At 36.5% G+C, this 22,419-nt stretch overlaps 1 protein-coding gene across 1 annotated transcript in view; it reads left to right on the top strand.

Moving 5' to 3' along the window:
• Positions 1–4,743: 4,743 nt before the first annotated feature.
• The window catches only part of HPGD (15-hydroxyprostaglandin dehydrogenase), a 30,104-nt gene continuing 12,428 nt past the window's right edge, over positions 4,744–22,419 (top strand). The window contains exons 1-4 of the mRNA XM_007950347.2: positions 4,744–4,836; positions 5,131–5,254; positions 9,833–9,939; positions 17,661–17,757. Coding sequence (XP_007948538.1) covers positions 4,744–4,836; positions 5,131–5,254; positions 9,833–9,939; positions 17,661–17,757 — 421 coding nt within the window. The remainder of the gene's footprint in view (positions 4,837–5,130; positions 5,255–9,832; positions 9,940–17,660; positions 17,758–22,419) is intronic.

The raw sequence follows: 22,419 nt of genomic DNA, 5'->3' as shown, positions 1-22,419 counted from the left end.
AGTCATTAGCAACCTGCAACATGCAGATGACACAACTTTGCTTGTTGAAAGTGAAGAGGACTTGAAGTACTTACTGATGAAGGCCAAAGACTATAGCCTTCAGTATGGATTACACCTCAACATAAAGAATATAAAAATTCTCACAACTGGACCAGTATGCAATGTCACGATAAATGGAAAAAATGTTGACATTGTCAAGGATTTCATTTTACTTGGATCCACAATCAACACCCATAAAATCAGCAGTCAAGAAATCAAAGGATATATTGCATTGGGCAAATCTGCTGCAAAAGATGAAGGTGCTCTCGTGATGTTATGGTTAAGGGATGAGACCGCTGAGCAGAAGGTCAGTAGTTCAAACCCACCAGCTGCTTTTGGGAGAAAGACAAGCAGTCTTCTTCTGCAAAAATTTATAGCCTTGGGAACCCTATAGGAGTCACTATGATTAGGAATTAACTCAATGGCAGTGGGTTTGATTTTTAGTTGCTGAGAAAGACCTCTTTAGAGTATTAAAAAAAGGCAAAAATATCACCTTGAGGACAAAGTTCACATGACTCAAGTCATAGTATTTTCAAAAGTCTCATAATGCATGTGAAATCTCAATAATGATTATTCATAAGGAAAATGAAACACAAATTGATGTATTGGAATTATGGTTTTTGCAGAGAATATTGACTATACCATAGACTATCAGAAGAATGAGCAAATATTCCTTGGAGGAAATAAAGAATGTTCTTACCAGTGAGGATGGTAAGATTTCATCTCATGTACTTTGGACATATTATCAGGAAAGACCAATCCTTGGAGAAGGATATTATGCTCGGTAAAGGGTTAGCAAAAAAAAGAGGAAGGTCTTCTGTAAGATGGATTGACACTGTGACTGCAACAATGGGCTCAAAAATTGCAACAATTGTGAGGATGGTGCTGGACTGGACAGTATTTCATTCTGTTGTACATCGGGTCACTATGTACAACTTGACAATACTTAACATCAAGAACAAGAACTCTGTCCTTAGCTGCTAACTGAAAGGTTGGCAGTTTGAACTCACCAGCCATTCTATGGGAGAAAGATGTGGCAGTCTTCTCCAGTAAAGTTTACAGCCTTGGAAACCCTATGGACAGTTCTATTCTGTCCTATGTAGTCACTATGAGTTGAAATCAACTTGATGGCAATGAGTTTGGGTTTTTGTTTGTTTTTTAACTTTACCCTACATCATGTCATTCCTATGTACCAAAAAATGGTTTTTCCCATTTTCCTTTCTCTCAAATATATTATTTATTAATAAGCTAGAAGTTATTAATCAGAAAAACATATATTATGCTATTAATGTGTGCCAGGCACTGTAAAAAGTGCTTTATATGCATTCCCTAATTTAATTTTCACTATATTCTTCTATTGTTAGTTGTCATCGAATTGGCTGACTCATTGCAAACTATATGTTGCTGCACTATCTTCACAATTATTGATATTTTTGAGCCCAGTGTTGCAGTCAGTTCATCTAATTGAGAGATTCCCTCGCCTTCTCTGGCCCTCTACTTTACCAAACATGATGCCCCTCTCCAGTAATTGGTTCCTTCTCATGATGTGTCCAAAGGAAGCTAGTCAATGTCTCAAATGATATTCTGTAATTCATACTTTTCATTGGCTAGCTTTAGGAAGTAGATCACCAGACTTAGCTTAGTCGGGAAGCTCCACTGAAACCTATCCATACCACGGGTTACCCTGGTGGCATTTGAAAAAGAAAAAAAAAAAAAGCAGTGGCAGAAATTCCAGCATCCTAGCAACATGTAAGGCACCACAGCACAGCAAAGTGTCAGCCAGGTTGTGGACATTCTTAAAGAAATGGTTATTTCACAAATGAGGAATCTGGGGCACAAAGAGAGGAAGCAACTTGTCCAAGGTCATACAGCTGGTCAGTAGCAGAGACAAAATACAAACCTGTTTTGTCTGATGCTGATGGTCTTACAACCCCCCTCCCATACAATTTCCTGTTTTTGGCATTCTCTTTGATTCCTAGTCTTTTAATCTGCATCAATTTTCCCTTCTTTTCTTAAAACACTTATTTGTTTTCTAATCTTTCCAACTACCATTCAATGTATTTCCTTCCGTGCATGGAAGGATTTAAACTTGAAACTGTGCGAAATTCATCTTTTCACTAGCCATTTTTCTTTAAATTTCAGTCATTTGGTTTCTAAATTTACTCACACTAACGGGGGACTCGACGGCACATAACAACAACAACAACAACAACTACTCTAATAACAAATTCACAGAGATTTCTCTGTCTTTTACTTATGCTCATCAGAGTAATTTGTAATAGTTATCACTTCTTTCTTCTTGAAACTGTTTTCCCCCAGAGGTCCTGCAACACTCTGGCTTCTCAACATGTTCCTACGTCTCTCCAGCAGTTAGTTCCTCCTTTCTCTTTTACTAGTTCTACATCTATGTTCTGTGCATACTGCTAGAGGTGTTTTTGGTTTTGTTGTGGTTGCTCTCTGATGTTGTTGTTCTCTGCTGTTTTCTTTCAATATAGTCTCTCAACTAACTTACTTTTCACGTTACAGTTTTAGTCATCAGGCTGGAATATACCTATCTCCCAGTTTTAATTCCTCACTAATCACTTTAAAGGCATTCCTGCTTCAGTGGTTTACTGCCAATTTAGATTTTACATACCAAACCAAGCAGTTGTCATTGACTCAGCTCTCTGGTGCATAGCAACCTCATGTGTGTCAGTAGTGTTGGACTCCATGGGGTTTTCAGTGGCTAATTTTTCAGAAGTAGATCACCAGGTGTCTTTTGTGAAGTACCTCTGGGTGAACTCAAACCACCAATCATTCAGTTAGCAACTGAGCATGTTAACTGTTTGTTCTATCCAGCAACTCCGTTTTATAACCAACCCCCCCAAAAAAAATCTCTTGCCTTCTGAACCAGTCACCTTAGCAAGTGCTTCCATTTCTAAGCACTCAATGAAGAAGATTCACAAAGGTCTCATCCTGTCTAAATTTCTTTGTCCATGTAAACAAATGCCAGCTACATATTAAGTGTGCAGAATTAAAACTGAGTCTCAGTTTGGCAGTTCCTCAACACGTAAAACATAGAATTGCCATATGATAACAAAATTCCATTCCTAGTATATATTCATAGAGTTAAAGCAGGAACTCAGACACTTGTACATCAATATTCATTGCAACACTATTCACAATAATCAAAATGTGCAAATAGCCTAAATGTCTATCAAGAGATGAATGGCTAAACAAAATATGTTATATATGCACAAAGGAATATTACTCATCCTTAAAAGAAATGAAATCTTGACATATGCTACAACATGGATGAACCTTGAAAAGATCATGCTGAGTGAAATAAGTCAGACACAAAATGACAAATATTTTGTGATCCCACTTACACAAAATATCTACAATAGGCAAATGTATAGAGACTAAAGTTTATAGTGATTATCTGGGCAGGTAGGAGGGAAGGAGACAGAAAGGCTTAATAGGAGACACACAGCTTCAGTTAAGGTTGATGTTATAATTTGAGAATGGTTAAGGGTGATGGTTGAACAATGACTAACAAAATTAATGTCACTGAAATGCATTTGTGATGAACATCAAAATGCAAATATTTTATTACATATATTTACTAAAATAAACTAAATAAAGGGAATTACAATGAATACCCCATCTATCCCACCAGGTTGATGTGAGGAACTACTGTAATATATCTGGTGAAAGTGCTTTGAATTTGAAAATAATAATAATTAGTATTATTATTTTAAAGTGAAGACTGCTTGTGATGACATGAGAAAAGGACACTAGGAATATCCCTTCTGAATGCACTTCAGCACAATGCTAGTACTCAAGTTCCGAAAGAACAGGGATGTCTGCCCTACACTAATCTCGGAGCCTCTAAAGCTAGTATGATTCAAGGAATAAACAGTCCATTGAATCAACCATTCAGCAGACTAGCAGCCATTCTCAAAGTCCTGTACAAGTGGATGCTGACACTTCTTCCAGGGTATTCTCAAGAGGACACACAAATGATACTGATCTGAAACATGAATGGCAAAAGAATCCTTGAAGTCCCGGCCTTGAAATGGTATGATTCAAGGTTTCCCAGTCTGAGCATATTTCACTTCTCATCTCCAGTATCTATACAAGTTTGTCAAAAACACAGCTAAACAAAGAACAATGGTCTTACTTCTGCTCCCACCACGGCTTCCCCAAAACCCCCAATAGCTCTGAGATGGAAATTAATACAAAGCTTATACTGAAACCAAAAGGCAACCACCCTATATTTTTGCTCTTTTGTTTGTTTGTTTTTCTTGGGAGGGAAGACTAGGAAGCAGGAGGAGGAACCCAAGTTCTCAAGCCTCTCCTCTGCCCTCCTTTTACTAGAGGGGTCTTTTGGGTATCAAAGGAAAACCATTTTTTAAGAAATAACCTCTTTCTGCTTTTTCCCTGTCATCTCACTGGCAGTCACGAAGACTGAGGCGAGGGGTAGGCTAGGACCTAGTTTGCCTGAGAAGCAGGAAGGCAAAGATTGCGAAGCGTCGCGATCTGGAGCGCTCAGGGGCAGGTGACACAGTTGTGGTTCCTAAACTCTGGCTTGACAATCTCATCCCCGCCCATTTTCAGGAGATCGCCAGACTCGGCCATACGCGCGCGCGCACGCAAAGGACCATAAAAGCAGCTGCAGCGCGGAAAAACAGAGCTCGCCCACCTACGAGCAGCTGCCGCGCCATGTATGTGAACGGCAAAGTGGCGCTGGTGACCGGCGCGGCGCAAGGCATAGGCAGAGCCTTTGCAGAGGCACTGCTGCACAAGGGAGCCAAGGTAGGCACGGCAAAAGGCCGCAGAAACTTTGCCCATTCTGGGACTCACCCCGCCACCTGAAGGGCTCCCGAGGAGGTAGGAGGGCTGTACCTAAAGTGCCCACCTTGACACTTCCCAAAGCTACTGAGCTTCAAGCGCTTGAACAAATCTCAAAAGCGGTTGGGAGAGAAGCTGAACGTTAATCATCACATTTCAGGGCCCGATGTGGCACGTTTTGTTTATTTATTGTTTCTCCGTCTGTCTGTCTGTCTCACGAGTTGCGCAGGACCTCTGTTCCTCCCTTCTTGTGTACAGGTAGCGCTGGTAGATTGGAATCTTGAAGCAGGTATGAAGTGTAAAGCTGCTTTGGATGAGCTGTTTGAACCTCAGAAAACTCTATTCCTTCAGTGTGATGTGGCTGACCAGGAACAACTAAGAGGTAAGACAAGGGAATCAATCCACCTACGCCCAACAAGCTCTGAACAAGCAACAATCCAAAGGCAGCCAAGGCCAAAAAGTGCAGGCAGCTGGGCTGTCTCTTGGAGAGCTTCTACCTTTAAGCTTCAAAAGATAGGTTGGACTGTTATGTTTCCTACTGACACCCCAATAGCCATAAAACATAAAGAAAGCCAAAACTGCTTGAGAAATGCTTTTATTTTAGTCGTTTGGCAGCATATAATGTAATCAAAATTCCTTTGTGTATCCAAACACAGTGCTGCTACAGTAATTATTAAATGATTGAGATTGCAGACTGAACTTGGAAAGTTAGAACAGGCAAAAGGACTGAGGCAGGTGACTTCTTCCAGAAAGCTGGAAGACAGAGAGTCAATATTGACAGTCAAATATAGCCGAGTTTTTCTTTTAAACATTTTAGAATAAAAGTTAAGGATCATTGTACGGACGTGCTAGAATGCTTCTCACCAGATGTTCTCTCTGGTTTTTCCCCTGTGAGATGTTACTTAAAAATATAAATAAATAATAGCTGCACTGCGGTGTTAGACTGAAGAAGAAAAGTCTCCATCAAACTTTCCTCAAAGCTTTCCTGTTTCCGTCTATACCCTTAAAATAGACCAATCTACTTGTGAAATACCAGGGGCAATATTAGTAGAGACAATAGACAGATTTGTTCATATAGAGGCCCAATAGATTTGCATGGAAAAAAAGACATTTTATTTTTCTGGGAAAAAATAGAAAAACAAAATATTTATATTTCACAATATAAATTGCCCTGGTGGTGCAGTAGTTAAAGTGCTAGTCTGCTAACCAAGAGGTCGGCAGTTTGAACCAGGAGTAGAAAGGAGAAAAATGTAATAGTCTGTTTCCTTAAGCATTTCAATCTTGGTAACTCTGTTGGGAAGTTCTACTCTGTTCTTTGCAGGGTCACTATGAGTCCAAATCAAATTGATGGCAGTGGGTTTGTTTTTTGGAGCTTCATAATTCACAGTTTTTATTCAAAGAGACTGAATGAATTGTTAGGAATGTTTCTAATCAAGTGGTCAAAAGAGTTTCATAAAATTCACTCCAGTACTGCTGTTATTAAAGAGACAAGGAGGTGTGAATTTCTTTCAAAATTTTAAGATGTTCTGTAAGAATAAAAATGGATTATTGTCCATTTAGAAGGGGGTGCCTTCCTACAGTTAAGGCAAATTATTTTAAAGAAAATTATGCAATTAAAATATGCAACCTCTAATGAAGACCTATAACATGGATTGCAAATAAGAGTAGAATAAATCTATAAATGGTGTGCTGCTAGGATATATTTTGCCACAAGATAAGAATTTGTTGATAGCACATGATATCTTGGGTTGAGGATAGAGTCATGTAAAATTCCCAACATTCATGGTGATGGAATAGAGAACAATACAGATAATTTGAAAACCATTTCTGTCTGAATTTATGTAGTTTCACATATGACATTTAACCTTAATTGTTTTGCTTCCCAGTGTTTAAAATTAGTGCCTTGGCAATAAACACATTCCTTAAGGATAAGTGATTGTGGAGGAGGAAACTCAGACACATAATAAGTGACCAGGGAATGCTTCTTGGTCATGAGAAATCCACATGTAGCTTGGGCATCAGCATTTATTTGCTTTTGAGGAAAACATGATATTTTTTCTTCTAGTTTGAGGATTTAATGCTACCTACAACTTTTTACACTATTTATACATGTGATCAGAAGCAACTTCATTGAAATAAAAATATATAGGTGAAAAGGTTCTTGGAGATTATCTAGAAATACTTCCTCTTACAAATGAGCAAATTGTAACCTATAGAAATCAGTAAATTATACAGATTGCCACAGCATATAGTGTCAGAGGAGGGCTAAACTTTAGGGCACAAGACTTAGCAGTATGTCAGAATTAAGATAGTGCATTATACATTGATTAAGGCAGAGTATAAGGAATGCAGTGAAGCAGAATGAGGAAAGAAAATTAAAGAAGAAATAACTAGACAAATTTATTTAACAACCTAATTTCCAATAAGGAGTGGCTGTTGATATGGAGTTCTGATGAGTAGAGCATGCTTGAGGTACAATGCAAGAAACACAATTTTGGTATTCTCTACATGTTTTCTACTGAAGGACCTTTACCTAAATCCATTTGACATCTTAAGGAATAGTTCAAAAAAATTCCATGATAAGAGTAAAGCAGTTTTAAGTATTGTTGCTACTATCATTTCCATTCCAGTACATGCTTGTATTTAGGTGCATATTTAAGTCTTAACAATGCTTTTGGCAATTAATCTGCATAGTCATTTATCCATTTGGGAACTGATTAACTTATGCCCTCCTAGTCTCATAGTAAAGCACAGGTTGTAATGGCTAAGGAGGATTTGCAAGAACTGGATGTTATGATTTTGTTTCTATCAAAGTCAAGTTTGTGTGAATCTACCTTTTGTAAAGGAATTCATATGATGACCTGAAGATCTGAGAACACATTTATGTTATGTGGAAGAACAAACACACTTGCTCTCTGTTGTCTCAAGTAATGGAAGTAGAACCATTGGTAAAAAGGCCCAGGGAAACAGTTTAAATCAATAGAACTTCAGGCAGACCCCAGGGTATAAATGAGATCCATTCATAAATTTCTCTTTAAGTCAAATTTGTAGGTAAGTCAGAACAGGTGACTTATTTATTTAGTCTTACCTATACCTAAGGCATTTGACTGCTAACCAGAAGACTGGCTGTTCAAACCCACCTGCCACTCCTCAGAAGAAAAGTTGGGCAATCTACTTCCGTAGTAATACCTCTTCAGAAACCCAAGGAGGGGTTGCTATGAGTTGGATATGACTCAACGGCAGTGAGTTTGGTTTTGGTTTATTTATTTAGTCTGTCTACAGTGCAATAGATCTGGTGGTATAGTGGTTAAAGCATTTGGCTGCTAACCAGAAGGTCAGTAGTTCAAACCCACCAGCTGTTCCGTTCCGTGGAAGGAAGATGGGGCAATCTACTTCCATAAAGATTTACAGCCTCGGAAACCCAACGGAGGTCACTATGAATCAGAACTGACTTGTCGGCAATGAGATTGTTTGCTTTTACAGTGCAAGAAGGAGCCCTGGGAGCTCAGTGGTTAAGTTCTCTGCTGCTAAATGAAAAGTCTATGGTTCCAATCCTCCAGCTGCTCTATGAGAGAAAGATGTGGCAATCTAGTCCCTTAAAGATTTATAGCCTAGGTAACCCTAGGGGGCAGTTCTACTCTGTCCTATAAGCTCTATCTCAGTCAGAATCACTTGAAGGCAATGGGTTCGGAGATTGGGTTAGTGCAAGAAAAAGCTTGAAGCCATTTCAGTGATTTAAAACTGTGTGTGCAGCATGTGGTACTGACTGTGATGAAGAATTTCTTGTGAGTAGTAGTTGATTCAATCCTTTTAAAGTTAGGGCAAATTTCCATAACGTTGAAGGGCAAGTAGGAGTTGTCTATAAATCAAACATTCATAATCAGGGAACTACCTGCATATTAAAAAGCTGCTTTGAGGGAAAAATGAATTTCCTGAGACTAAATTGGCAAAACACAGGTTTTACTGGCTAAAGAAGATTTGCAAGGACTGGATAAATGGCTAGATGGTGTAATAGGTACCTTTCATGCCTCAGAATCTATGCAGATTTTATCTAGTCAAATACAAGCTCTGGAGGCATAGTGCCTAAGGCATTTGACTGCTAACTAGAAGGCTGGCAGTTCAAATCCACCAGTCACTCCTTGGAAGAAAGTTTGGGCAATCTACGTCAGTAGTGATACTGCCTCGAAAATGCAAGGAGGGGTCGTTATGAGTCGGATCTTACTCCATGGCAGTAAGTTTTTTTTTTTTTTTGGTTAGTAATAATGATGAGAAAGAAAAAGAATAAAATAGTAAACATGCAAGTAACAATAATCAGATATCAACTGAATGAGAAGTAGACTTTTGACTCTTATTTACTAGAATATCAAAAATCCCTAAACAGTCATAATGGATCTGAATACACAAGAAGTGTTGTGTAACTATAACATTTTATAAACATAATATGGCTTAGTAAAATGGATGGTTGCCATATGCTAAACCATTGGGGTCCAATATCCTCAGAGACAGAAAGACAGATGCTAGCTGCCCAAACTGACTTTACAGAGGTCTTACTTACCATACTGAGTTCTCTACAATTTAGTGTATTAAGTTACTGCTTTCAGAACTTTGGTGTCATACAAATCACCTAAGGATGTTGTTAAATTTCACTTTGTGATTCATAGATCTGGGGTGGTCTGAGATTATGCATTCGTAACCAGCTCCCAGGTCCTGTTGATTGTCCACAGACCCAATGTTGAAAAGCAAGGCATTAAGTTACAACCTTTGAATGTTTTAACTATATTGTTGTTGTTATATGCCCTCGAGTTGGACCTGACTCATAGTGACCCCTCCTTGGGTCTCTGAGGAAGTAGTTGTAGCTATGAGGGTGGATAAATAAAAATCATTTCATGACATGAGATATGATTTATATGCTTGTATGTAAAGTAAAATAATATCTATAATGTATCTCTTTTTTAATTAGATACTTTTAGAAAAGTTGTAAATCACTTTGGAAGATTGGACATTTTGGTCAATAATGCTGGAGTGAATAATGAAAAAAACTGGGAAAAAACTCTGCAAATTAATTTGGTAAGCTATGTTAGCCATGCTTTTTTACCTAAAAAGTATTTAAGAATATTATGTTTATAATAACAACAAAAAATATTTCTTAGGTTCTGAGAAACAAAATAACAACCTATGATATTCAGTATAGAACAAAGGAATTTGAAGCATTGCCTTTCACAAATGAGAAGGCATTCTAGACTTTCAATTATTAAAAAAAAATCTGCCTTAAGATATTAAATGTAAATATAAATATGTATATATATTTCATTGCTTATCTCAGAGATTAGTGAACTATGGCCCATAGGTCACATTGCCCTGCCACCTATTTTTATATGACTTACAAGCTAAGAATGATTTTTACATATTTAATGGTTGGAAGAAAGTCAAGAAGGATATGAAATATGTGAGTACATGAAATTAAAATTCTAATGGCTTTAAAGTTTTTTTGAAACTGAATTCCAATCATTTATGTATGTCCATTTATGTACGTCCATTTCATTTATGTATGTCCATTACTGCTTTGCTGCTGTAATGCCAGCATTATTAAATCCTTGCAGCAGAGACCCCATGGCACATAATTCCTGAAATATTTACTATCTGGACTTTTACAGAAATGGTTTGTGAACCCATGGCTAAACTTATGTATGTAAAAAAAAATAAATATTAATTAAATTGTAAGAATAGTAGCAGAAAACAGAGTTAAAGTAACAATTGGACTTTGTAAGTATCAAGCCTTTTCTCCTGCAAGTCTCTCTGTGTTTGTAGTTTGTGCAAATCTTTGTGTGTGATAATGTGAAATTTCTACCAAATTTGATGATTACTTAGCTCTTGCATTATAAAAAAGTAGAATCAAGGAACGATGCTTTCTCTTTTATCCATTGTATCAAAAATTTGCTGGATATCACGTTTCATAAACACCCTTGACAGAAGATACTGAGATTTAGTCAATCTGGAACCTTTGCCAAAGTGAAATGTCAGAGCTGGCTGTGCTTGGGGTTATCCTGCCCTTGGTAAGGTCATTCTTTCTAGTCTTGCAAGGCAAGTATGTGTCATTCTTTCTAGTCTTGCAAAGCAAGCATGTCTAAAGTTCAAGGGAGCACTCTGTGTGTACAAACATACAGGGAGTGGCCTCCCACTTCATGATATTCTTGAGAAGATTACCAACTCCTTAAAAACAGGAACCTTGTTAATTTTTTCTTTGTTCTTCTCTCAATAATTAACACAATCTTAAGGATAGTTCTTAGTCAATAAATATTTTGCTTGAATTGAAATTTCCATGAATTTTCTGAAATAGTAACTTGGTGGAGGTAATTAGAATTATATTACCCTACAAAAGAACTGAGTCTGTAAAATCCCCTTTGAGAAGGGTACAAGTTTCTTCCCACATTTGACAGATGTCTAAAGCCTCTTACTTGAGAAAAAAAACTGTACTAACATATAGCACGCTTTCTTTGCAGCTCTTCTTAAAATTTGTTTCAAGTATTCCTAAACCAAAAAAACCAAACCCACTGCCATTGAGTTGATTCTAACTCACAATGACACCCCCCCCCCCAGGGTTTCCAAAGCTATAAATCTTTATGGAAGCAGACTGCTTCATCTTTCTCCCATGGAGTAGCTGATGGGTTTGAACTGCCAAGCTTTTTGGTTGGCAGTCCAACGCCTTAACCACAGTGCCACCAGAGCTCCCATAAGTGTTCCTAGGTCATTATATGGAGCTCTGGTAGCATAGTGCCTAAGGCACTTGACTACTAACCAGAAGGCTGGCGGTTCAAACCCACCAGCCACTCCTTGGTAGGAAGGTTGGCCAATCTACTTCTGTAGTGATACTGCCTCGGAAACCCAAGAAAGGGTCGCTATGAGTCAGGTCTGACTCGAGGGCACATAACAACAACAACAAGAAGTCATATTTCAATATAACTTTAAAAATCGGTCCAATTTATCTTAAACTCTTTCTGGGATTCTGATTGGAAAAATGTTATTTAGTTTGGAAATATATTTATTGGTTTGGAGAGACCTAATATTATTACCAAGTTAGGTTACAGTTCATTGGTTAGGCCTTCTTTAAATATCCTTCTTTAGAATATAATTGTTTTTCTCTGTAAGTGTTCTGGATTTCTTAGGATTATGCCCAGATACTTCAAGTTTTTCTTCGTTAAAATTCTTTCACTCTTTCTAGTGTACTATTGAAGTTTTTGCCTTGATCTGGTATGGAGAAAACTTACTGAAATTTCATTTTTATTCTATTATCTTGTCCTGTTGATACTCCTGTGTTTTTCTAAGTGATCATATCATCTGCAAATAATGACAGTTTTATCTCTTTGCTTCCTTATGCCTCTAATTTCTTTTTCTTACACTGAGTGGGTCAGAATCTCACGTACGATTTTGATGATAGTAAGCTACCTGTTCTTGTGTCCAGACATAAACAGACTATGTCATAGCTTTTAAAATAATTATCTCTATCATAAGTTTTTAGTAGATAGTCTTTATCAAGTTAAAGAAGTTCACTTCTTTCTTAATTTTCCAAAATATTTTATAAAGTTAAGTATTGAACATGACAGCTGCTTTTCCTAAGCTGAGAAAATTGTATGGTTTTCTTCTCCTTTAGGCTAATATTGAAATAAAATATTTTCTGACTGTAAACCATATTTGCATTTCTTAGGCAAATCTTACTTCATCATAGTATATCAATATTTAATACTCTACTAAATTTGGTTAGATGTTATCTGATTTAATATCTTATATGCATGCTTATAAATGACATTTACTTTCTTTCTTTTATCCTTATAATGTTCCTATCAGATCTGTATGTCAATTATACCCTTGATTAATTTTATCTCCTTGATCCGTCAGTTTCTGAACAGAATGCATTCATTTCTCCAATGACATTTGTAAATTTGTTTACCTAACTTAGAAATTCTGTCAGTTTAGAATTATTTTATAAACCTATAATATTTGGAACATAAATGCTTCTGATGATTACAATTTCTTGATCTTTGGTTTATTAATTTTTTAAATTGTACCTTCATTTTCTGCTTGTGAAATTTTTTTATCTCCTCTGTATTTTCAAATATATAATTGCTACCCTATAATTTTCTTCTGATTTAAGTTACCTAGATAGATCATTTTCCATTGCATTATTTTGAAAATATAACTATTTATCTTGACAATATACTGTAGGATCTCATGTTTTAAATTCACATCTGAGAACATCTGCTTTTCATTTGTGTAAGCCACGTATCTATGTTCAATCTTCTTCTAGAACTTATTTCATCCACCTTAGTTCATATATTATCTTTACAAAGTTTTCTTTTTGTGTTTGTTCTTTCTTCATTCCTTTCCTAAATTTCTTTGAATGCATTAATTTTCTTCTGCTAGTAAGAAAGCTGTGCATTTTTTTACTTAATCTTTGGTAGCTATCTCTGACTTATTAAGAGCTACACTTAATTATATCTTTTGTTTGCCTGGTAAAATGAAAGTGTTAAGTATACAACTAATTGGGAACTGCAGGAATTTTAAAGAATAGGTTTTTATAAGCTTATCCCAGTGCCTAAAACCACATAAATTAATTAATTTTTTTTTTATTCAAGCAATCTTTAAGAAAAAGCACAAATTGCACAGAGCTTTCTTCCTTTTATTTTTAATAGTTTCATCAGTAATATCACATATTTTATAGGTAATGAGTAACAGGATATAAAGTTCCTGTAGTCAATGCCTTCATAATGAACAACTGACTGTCTTTTTCTTGAGAAACACAGTGTGAAATATTGGAATTAATATAAAAACATTATGAAAGCAAAAAGAGTGAAAAGATTATCACAAAAATAATAGGATTTAAAATATCTCTTTTCTTCCAGGTGAGAGGGCATATTTGCTTATTTGCTTTAATACAGTTTAGGTGAATAAACACCTGCTCCAAGACAGAAATATGTATATTATCTGCAGATAGGAAATTATGGAAGTCCAAGGAAATTTTATTGTGATGCCTCTGGCTACAAATAATTCTCCTGGCTCTTTCCTCATTGAAGTCTAGCCTGCTTTTATTTTTCCTTGGACTATGCTGATATACGCTACTCCTTCACTCAACTCCAGGAACTAATGCTTTTTTTTTTTTTAATTTTACATAGAAAAAAAAAATGACCTTTGTTACCAGATATAACTTAAAAATTTCTTACTTCTCTTCCTGCTTGTACTTACTGCAAGAGTAGATTAGAGTCTGACCAATCATTGTCCTTCCAACATGATTATCTATATAACTGTAATGCAAATATTTGTGTGTGGTTTATACAATCATTTGTTATTAGACTGCACTCTGGATGGAGTTTGCCTCCTTAGTCTTATACAATTTATTTATATTGTTTTGAATATTTTTCCATGTCACTGCCCATGTCAGAGTAAGCATTTAGTTAAGGGCCCTACCCAAGTGTCTTTCTCTCTCTTCTGAAATCTTATAACAACATAGCCATACCTTTTTCATGGGGCTTACTATTTATAAAGTTTTATTAGAATTACATCTGCTCATATGCACATATGTACACAAAACTGTTATTTTGTACCCTTACAGGGTAGATGTTCAATTAACACTTATCGGATCAAGCGACTGGAAGTACACATTTTGCATACATGGGTATTCCTTTCTGTGTTTCAGTACAATGTTTAGATAATTTCCTAATGTATTAGCATTACCAAACAGTATCATTTGTTCTTTCACTTTTACACCTTACCAAAGGTACCTCTTCCTCACTCTTCACTAAGCTGATCACACCACTCTTCCCACACAAGAGATACAGAAAACCTCTTCCCAGTCTTTTATTTCCATTAGGTCAGTCTGTGGTTTCTCATTAGTGTGAAATCAACAGCACCAGCATAATTTCCATGGGCTAAAAGCTCACAAAGAATGTTCAGGGATGAGTGAATTCTTGCAAAATTATCAAAGGTCTTTCTGGCAATTGAACAGAGGTAGAATTAATATGGAGTTGATAAATCAATCCTATGAAGTACTTCTTTAATTTTAACTTGTTGAGCTTTACTAAACCAAAATAATTCATTCACACTCAGGTAGGAATTATACTCTAATTTGAACAACATAACCAAATACGTATTCAGTCTTTCTGTAGCAGTCTATTAAAATTAAACAAATTATATGGCTACTGTTGATTACTGTTTTTTAGAAATACACTATTTGACTAAAGATTTTCACTGGAAAGAGTATGCAATGGAAATTAGTCAAAACTAGAATTGAATCCTAAATCTACAATTTATAAACTGTTACTTAATTTCTGTGATCTTTGATTTCCCAGTTTGTGAAGAGGGAAGGTAATCTCCCTACCTCTAAGGATTATTAAGCTAAAATGAACTATAATTTAACTGGAGCACCCAGCACAGGGATTTTGCATAATACTCACTTACTAAATTGTATTTACATTCCAAAGTATGAAAACCTTCATTTTCTTGCTTTCCACTATCTCATTTATATTTAAAAGGGAAAAAATGTAGATGGCTGAAATTACTTAAGTCACTTAGATTTTGTTCAATCCTTCTCATCTCTACTTCCAATGAAGACTAGCAGAAATGGACAGAAACATTGTTGTTGGATATTATAATGACCCAGTATATAAGATGGGAGCTCTGGTGGCATAGTACTTAAAGTTTTTGACTACTAACCAGAAGGCTGGCGGTTCAAAACCACCAGCCACTCCTCAGAAGGAAGATTGGGCTATCTACTTCCATAGTGATACCACCTCAGAAACCCAAGGAGGGGTCACAATGAGTCAGATCCAACTCCACAGCAGGGAGTTTTGTTTTTTTAGTTTATATTTAAGATAATAAACATTGTTCCAGGCCAAAAAAAAAAAAAAGAAAAAATTCAAATCTTGGCAAGAAACCTTTTATTCTATGGTTTTCTAACAATTCCTTTATTACAAGATCTGGAATAAGGAAGAAATTGTTACAGTAAAAAAGAACAAATGAAAAATATCATATACATAAAGCTAAGACATTAGACCTTGTCTTGTAGATCCATCCATTCTAAGAACCCTTTCCTTTAGTTCTTAAGCTGATAATGGATGAGAAAAATAATCTCTTGCTCTTCTCCAATAAAGACCTGACAATAAATCCTGCTTTTTAAATTAAAAATAAAGATTAAACTCTCTCTAGTTTCCTACCTGGCTGCACCACATAGATGTTGAAAACACAAAAGTGGGGTGTCAGCACAGCTGTAAATACCTGAGAATAAAAGCATAGCGCCAATACATGTAAATAGAAATTCTGTTCAGACTTGCTAGAGGCTTGGACAGAAACTAACAGAATCTAACTGACTTCAGTAATTTTAGCCATCTACATTTTTTTCCTCTTATATAAACAATGTTTTGTTTTTCCTTTTTAAAGGGATTCACGTGAAACTTTTACTCATTCTCCTTAACAGACAAAGCGAATACAATATTCAATTTACATTTTTGTTCCAAAACTATTATTAGGTGGGAGAGGCATCTCTGAATGCTTAAGAAAACTCTAAAAAGACTTTTTTAAAAAGCAAAAAAAAAGGTAAATAACAATATGTGCCCTCAATTTCAGACTCACTATTGTGTCATTTTCTCTATAGTATTATAAAGCACAGAAAATATCATGATTAAACTTTCAAATAGGAATTTACCTTTCAAAAGTCTGAGCTGGAAAGGAGAGAATTTCTTAAGATTTCAGATATCAGTTTCATCTCATAAGTTGTTTTTGGTAGTGGTGAATTCTAAGATGCTAGAATAAAATCAGAAATTTGTCTGCATAGGGAGATGAGTAGCAAAGCAGATTAAACTATCAAAAGGGTAGGTGTAAGCAGTGAGAAATAAAATTATGTGTAAGACAGATATTACTGAAGATCATATATCAGATATGTGATCTCATATAACACAGAGTTCCAGGATTCTTGATACTACTGCTCAGTGAAATCATTGGGACCCACTTTCTTTTCATCCTTCCCTCCTCCCACTCTTTATGTTGGCATCATCTTTAGAAGGCTAATAATATTACTTTGGTTCCAGCCATTGCATCAATACCCAGCAGTGTAAAAGGGTTATGTAACCATCTCTTCCTGGTTTTCTTAAAAGCAAGAATAATTTTCTCAGTGGAAACCACCTTTACTCCCACCTTCTTCTCAGTTCTCCTTAGCTAGAACTGAGTCATGTCCCCATTCCTAAACCATTTGCTGGCAAGAAGAATGGGATTTCGATGACTGGATTTCATTAATCAGTGTTTGCACTAAAGGTGGGAGAAGTCTTTCCTCTGTACTATGTAGAGAAGAGGTAGATACAAGAGCAAAATAGAGTTTTTTATTAGAAAGAAAAGAGATCCAAGAGTAGATGGAGGGGAAAAAGGGATGTGAAAACAAAATAGTAAAAGAAGGGTAAATCAATTCCATGTCTAATATTTAGAAAAGAAAAAGAATGTATAAAATCTTTGAAATTGATGAGAATTGAAATAAAGTGACAAAATACTGAAATATAACCTTTATTACAATAGTTCATATTGAGCAGTATAAGTGAAGTTTTGCAGCAGTATGGTACACTCCACAAACATTGTGCAAGCAACAGAAAATCTGGAGTAAATCAAAAAAGCCATTTCCAAAGTTATTTGTTGATAACATTTACAGAAATTTCCCTTTATGTCTGGAAGAGCAGGGGAGACTTTGGTGTGAGTAGATGATAAAATATAATGGCTTTTTTGTTTGTTTGTTTCCATTTGTGCTTCTGAAATAGGTTTCTGTTATCAGTGGAACCTATCTTGGCTTGGATTACATGAGTAAGCAAAATGGAGGTGAAGGTGGCATCATTATCAATATGTCATCTTTAGCAGGTAAGGACAATTATAATGTTATTATTAACATGTTCGTATCCAAAATTTTGATCACAAAAGTTAACCTTCAAAGTATTTATTATTGTCTCATGTTTGAAATTGAAGTTTTGTTTAATTTCTGTTTGTTTGTTTCGTAATGATTTTATGGAATTTTCTACAGAATGATATCACAAGTTTGAAGTACGTATTTACTTTTGTTATTTTCAATTAAGATTTTATTCAGTTATCTTACTGTAGTATGGTTAAAGGGAGCTCTGGTAGCATAGTGGCTAAGACACTTGCCTGCTAACCAGACAGCTGGTGGTTCAAACCCACCAGCCACTCCTCGGAAGGAAGGTTGGGCAATCCTACTTCCGTAGTGATACTGCCTCGGAAACCCAGGAAGGGTCGCTATGAGTCGGGTTTGACTCGACGGCACATAACAACAACAACAATAAAGTATGGTTAAAAATATGATAACATATTTTCTACAGTGTCATTATTCTCCAAAGTGGCTGTGAGACGCCTAACTAGTAGTGCATGTGAATGTAACTTTGTTAAAGTAAAAAGGACTAAAACAAAGTTAAGGTTTCTTCTCCCATGTGATTTTAGTAAAACCATGTCACTTTAAAATATGGCATACATATTTGTTGGGGTATGCTAAACTGCTATAATAAATACACTCAAACATGTACTGTTTTAAATATAGTATAAGCTTATTTCTCACTAATGTATCAGCCAAGTAAAGATTCTTGGTGTAGGGTAACTCTTCTACATCTAGTCATCTGGAAAACTAGACTGAAAGTAATTCCGCCATCTTCAACATGGAGCTGCCAAGGTTACTCTGGCCCTTTAACAGAAGAGGAAAGAGCATGCTTTTTTAAAACCCCCCTTCCAGTGATGGCAAACCTGATTTCTCTCCATTCTCTCCATTCTATTAGAGAATATGACCCCATAGCTCATCTCAATGCAAGAGAGTTTAGGAAATGTAGTTTAGCTGTGTGCCTGTGGAAACAATGGATTTCAGTGGAAAGCTACTTATCTTTCCCACAACATGAAATCTAAAACCATGTTTTATTCAGGACAGTATGATTTACTATGAGCTGGCATATTATTGCTCAATAGCAGCTATAAACATTTGGTAGGAATTTTTGGAGCAATTTAGCCAAGTGACTTTACTTTTTAAGTAATAGAAGAAAGCCTTAAATAATTAGTAGTTCTTCAGTAATATAAACACCTGTAAACCTGTCAAATGAAACCAAACCAAACAGACAAACAAACCCATAGCCCTCAAGTTAATTCCAAGCCATGGTGAGTCCATTCCAATTCTTGGTGACACCATGTGTTATAAAATAGAACTACTCCTTAGCATTTTCTTGGCTGTAATCAGATCTCTAGGCTTTTCTTCCGTAGTGCTGTTGGGTGTGTTTGAACCATCAACCTTTAAGTTAGTAGTCACACACAAACCATTTGTGTGACCCAAAAAACCAAACCAAACTCATTGCCATTGAGTCGATTCCGATTCATAGAGACCCCCATTGGGCTTCTCAAGCTGTAAATCTTTACAGAAGTAAATCGCCCCATCTTCCTTCTGCACAGCAGCTGGTAGGTTTGAACCACTGACTTTCTGGTTAGCAGCCAAATACCTTATCCACTACACCACCAGGTATCTGTAAACTTGCCACCAGTAGACATTTACAGAAGGATTTCTCTACAAGTGCTACAAGGTAGACCAGTATTTAATTTTCTCAGAAACAGACTTGCATCTCTGGATTTCTTAATGACAAAATAATATCCCTAAAGCTATCACAGACCTAATGCTTTAACTTTTTCAGGGTTAACTGGTTATTTTTCCTAATAATCTCTGACATGTACTTAAAAATTATTTTAATTCTGAGGGTACATTAAAAGGTGAGGTGACACTTGAAAGAGATATGACTCCAGAGAGGGCCAGATTTTAGGTCCTAGGGAATGCAGGATGAGTGGCTGGTGGGTTTGAAACACCAGCCTTCTGGGTAAAAGTCAAATGCCTTAGGCATTGTGCCACCAGGTGATGATCAAGAGATAATGCCATGGATTTTCACTCTAAAGGAAGAGGGCTAACAAAGATTGGAGAACCGGAACCTACACAGGGAGCCCTTGTCCTTATGTCACTGGCGATGCTGATTTCAATCTTGGGAAGGATGGAATGACTCATGGTTGGATCCATTTGGGACTCTCTGGAGAGGCTCTATACTGTAAGAAGAAAGTTTACTGGCCCCAAACAGCAGGAATGGAAAAATGTAATGTAGTGATACCTTTTCTATAATAATGATTTGCATGTATTTACATATATAGAGCACTTACTGTTTACCTGGTACTGTTTTAAAACACTGAGAACTCATCAACTCATTCAATTCTCACAACTCTATGAAGTACATTCTATAACCTCCATTTTGCAGTTGAGGAAATTAAAGTAGGAGAGTTTAAGTACCTTTCCCAAGCTTACACAGCAAGTAGAGACAGAGCTGGATTTTAAGGGCAAGCAGTCTGACAAAAGGCCTCCTAAGCTTAACCACTAGATTATTCATTTCTATCTATAAACTGATCTATTAAGCTATCTCTCTGTGTCTGTCTCAACCTTACACGGAAGTAAAAGAAACTGAAATCCTGTGACTTGAATAAACTAATGAAATTTGTTGGTCTCTTCAGGCCTCATGGGCACTGCTTTAATCTCAAGGTTACGTTACTAAAACTTCAGAGAATCTTAAGCTCTTGTCCCCCATTTGACATACATAATATAGTCTTGAAAACATTTGGAAGCTTAAGAGAGTCACAAGTCAAAACATGCTGTTGAGAAGAGCAATTTAAGGCTTAGAATGTGATGCCCACTTTGCTTTCTTGGCTAGGAGATTTCTTTATCACACTAGCAAACCCTAGTTGTTAACTCTGTTCTTAGTATTTGGAATCATCTGTGGAGCTTTCTCTAATCTTGCTGATAAAACACTGAAAGGATATAAATTCAATGATGAGACTTTTTTAAGTTTTAAATTACCTTTCTTGCACTGTTATTTTCTCAATTTAGTGACTATCATAGTATTCTAAACTGCTTCTCCCTCTGATATCAGTTCTAACGTATGGTACTTAAGTCCATTAAAATGGTGAAGTAGCTTAAGTTTATTGCTGTCAATTCTGCTTGAATTGATACCCTATTTCAGAAGAAGCCCTGGCAGTTAAGCACTTGATTACTAGCACTTAACTACTAGCCAAAAGGTGGGCAGTTGTAACGTTCCCAGAGATTCCTCAGCATCAGGGACTGGTGATCTGCTTCTGAGAAGCAGCCATGAAAGCCCCACGAAGCACAGTTCCACTCTTTGTGCAGGGGGTTGCCATGAGGTGGAGCTGTTTAGATAGCAACTAACAACAACAACCATTTTGGAAGTTTGGCCTTAGCAAACTTACCTGGTGCAGTTAAACTGTTTCCTTATTGTGACCAGCCAGTCTAGACAGTCCCTGCTACTCTCTCCCACCCAGAGCTTGTCATAAACATGCTTTCATCTCAAAAACAATATGAACATGTATTACTTTGTATTATGCTTGCTTCCCAAGAGCTTCATTCTTCCTATAATGAAATTAGTCTCATAAAAATTCAAGATACTATATTAATGGAGGGAGCTCTGGTAGCATAGTGCCTAAGGCACTTGACTGCTAACTAGAAGGCCAGTGGTTCAAACCCACCAGCCACTCCTCGGAAAGAAGGTTGGGCAATCTACTTCCTCGGCAACCCAAGAAGGGGTTGCTACTTGGGTCCGACTCAATGGCACATAACAACCACAACATATTAATGGAAGAAGGTAATATAGAAGCCTTTGGTCTTCACCTCTTCCTCAGAAAGGGCATCAACAATTTTATGCCCTTGAGGTCATAGCATGTAGGCAGGAACAAAAATGTCTTGAGAAGTAATAAGAGTCAAAACAATTCTAGAGTCTATTTCTTCTGTTTTCCATCCTTCTTTATTCACAGACTTGTTTTCTATCCCTACCACTCTTACTGCTGGTCCCATTAGAAGAACAGCTGTGGATAATAGTCAGCTCAACCAAGGGCCTGTCCTCATGATCTCCTGCATAGATTCACTGGAGTCCTTCACTGTCATAAGAAAATCTTAAGTTAACACACTGGTTTGGGCAGAGAAGTTAATGAGTAATGGCCACTGACGTAGACAGAGTGTCACATGCAATTAATAACTTTAATAAACAGAAGAGTATGTAAAGTGGAGAGTGATTCCTCATCATATTGAGAGAAGGGTGTGCTCTAGTGTGGAACACCAAAAGTGTTCTGGTCTTTGTTTAATCACCTGGGCTATTTGATACAAGTCTTTCTCCTCTATTAAGCATTCATTCATTTTGTTAATCCATCCTAAACTATATATAATTTTTTTAAAAAAAGTGGAAAAGATCAATGGAGATAATTAAATAGCTATGCTTCCATAAGACAATTGTGGTTGTCAAGTGTGCTTCTTACTTTATTACTTCAAGATGTGAGAAAAGAAAAGTAGTTGTTGTCACAGGAAAGGGATTTTGCCCCACAACTGTGCTCTCATTTCTTTTATACCCAGATACTAAGGTCTTGGTATTCACTAGGGCCGTTGTCTGTGCCTCATGAAAAAATGTCAGTCAGTAGCATTATGTGAGAGTTACTGCACTG

Source organism: Orycteropus afer, unplaced genomic scaffold (assembly GCF_000298275.1).
Source record: "Orycteropus afer afer isolate SDZICR_OR568_19922 unplaced genomic scaffold, OryAfe1.0 scaffold00268, whole genome shotgun sequence".
Classification (NCBI taxonomy): domain Eukaryota; kingdom Metazoa; phylum Chordata; class Mammalia; order Tubulidentata; family Orycteropodidae; genus Orycteropus; species Orycteropus afer.
Note: the sequence above shows the minus strand (reverse complement) of the source record. Positions and strands in the feature narration are given on the sequence as shown.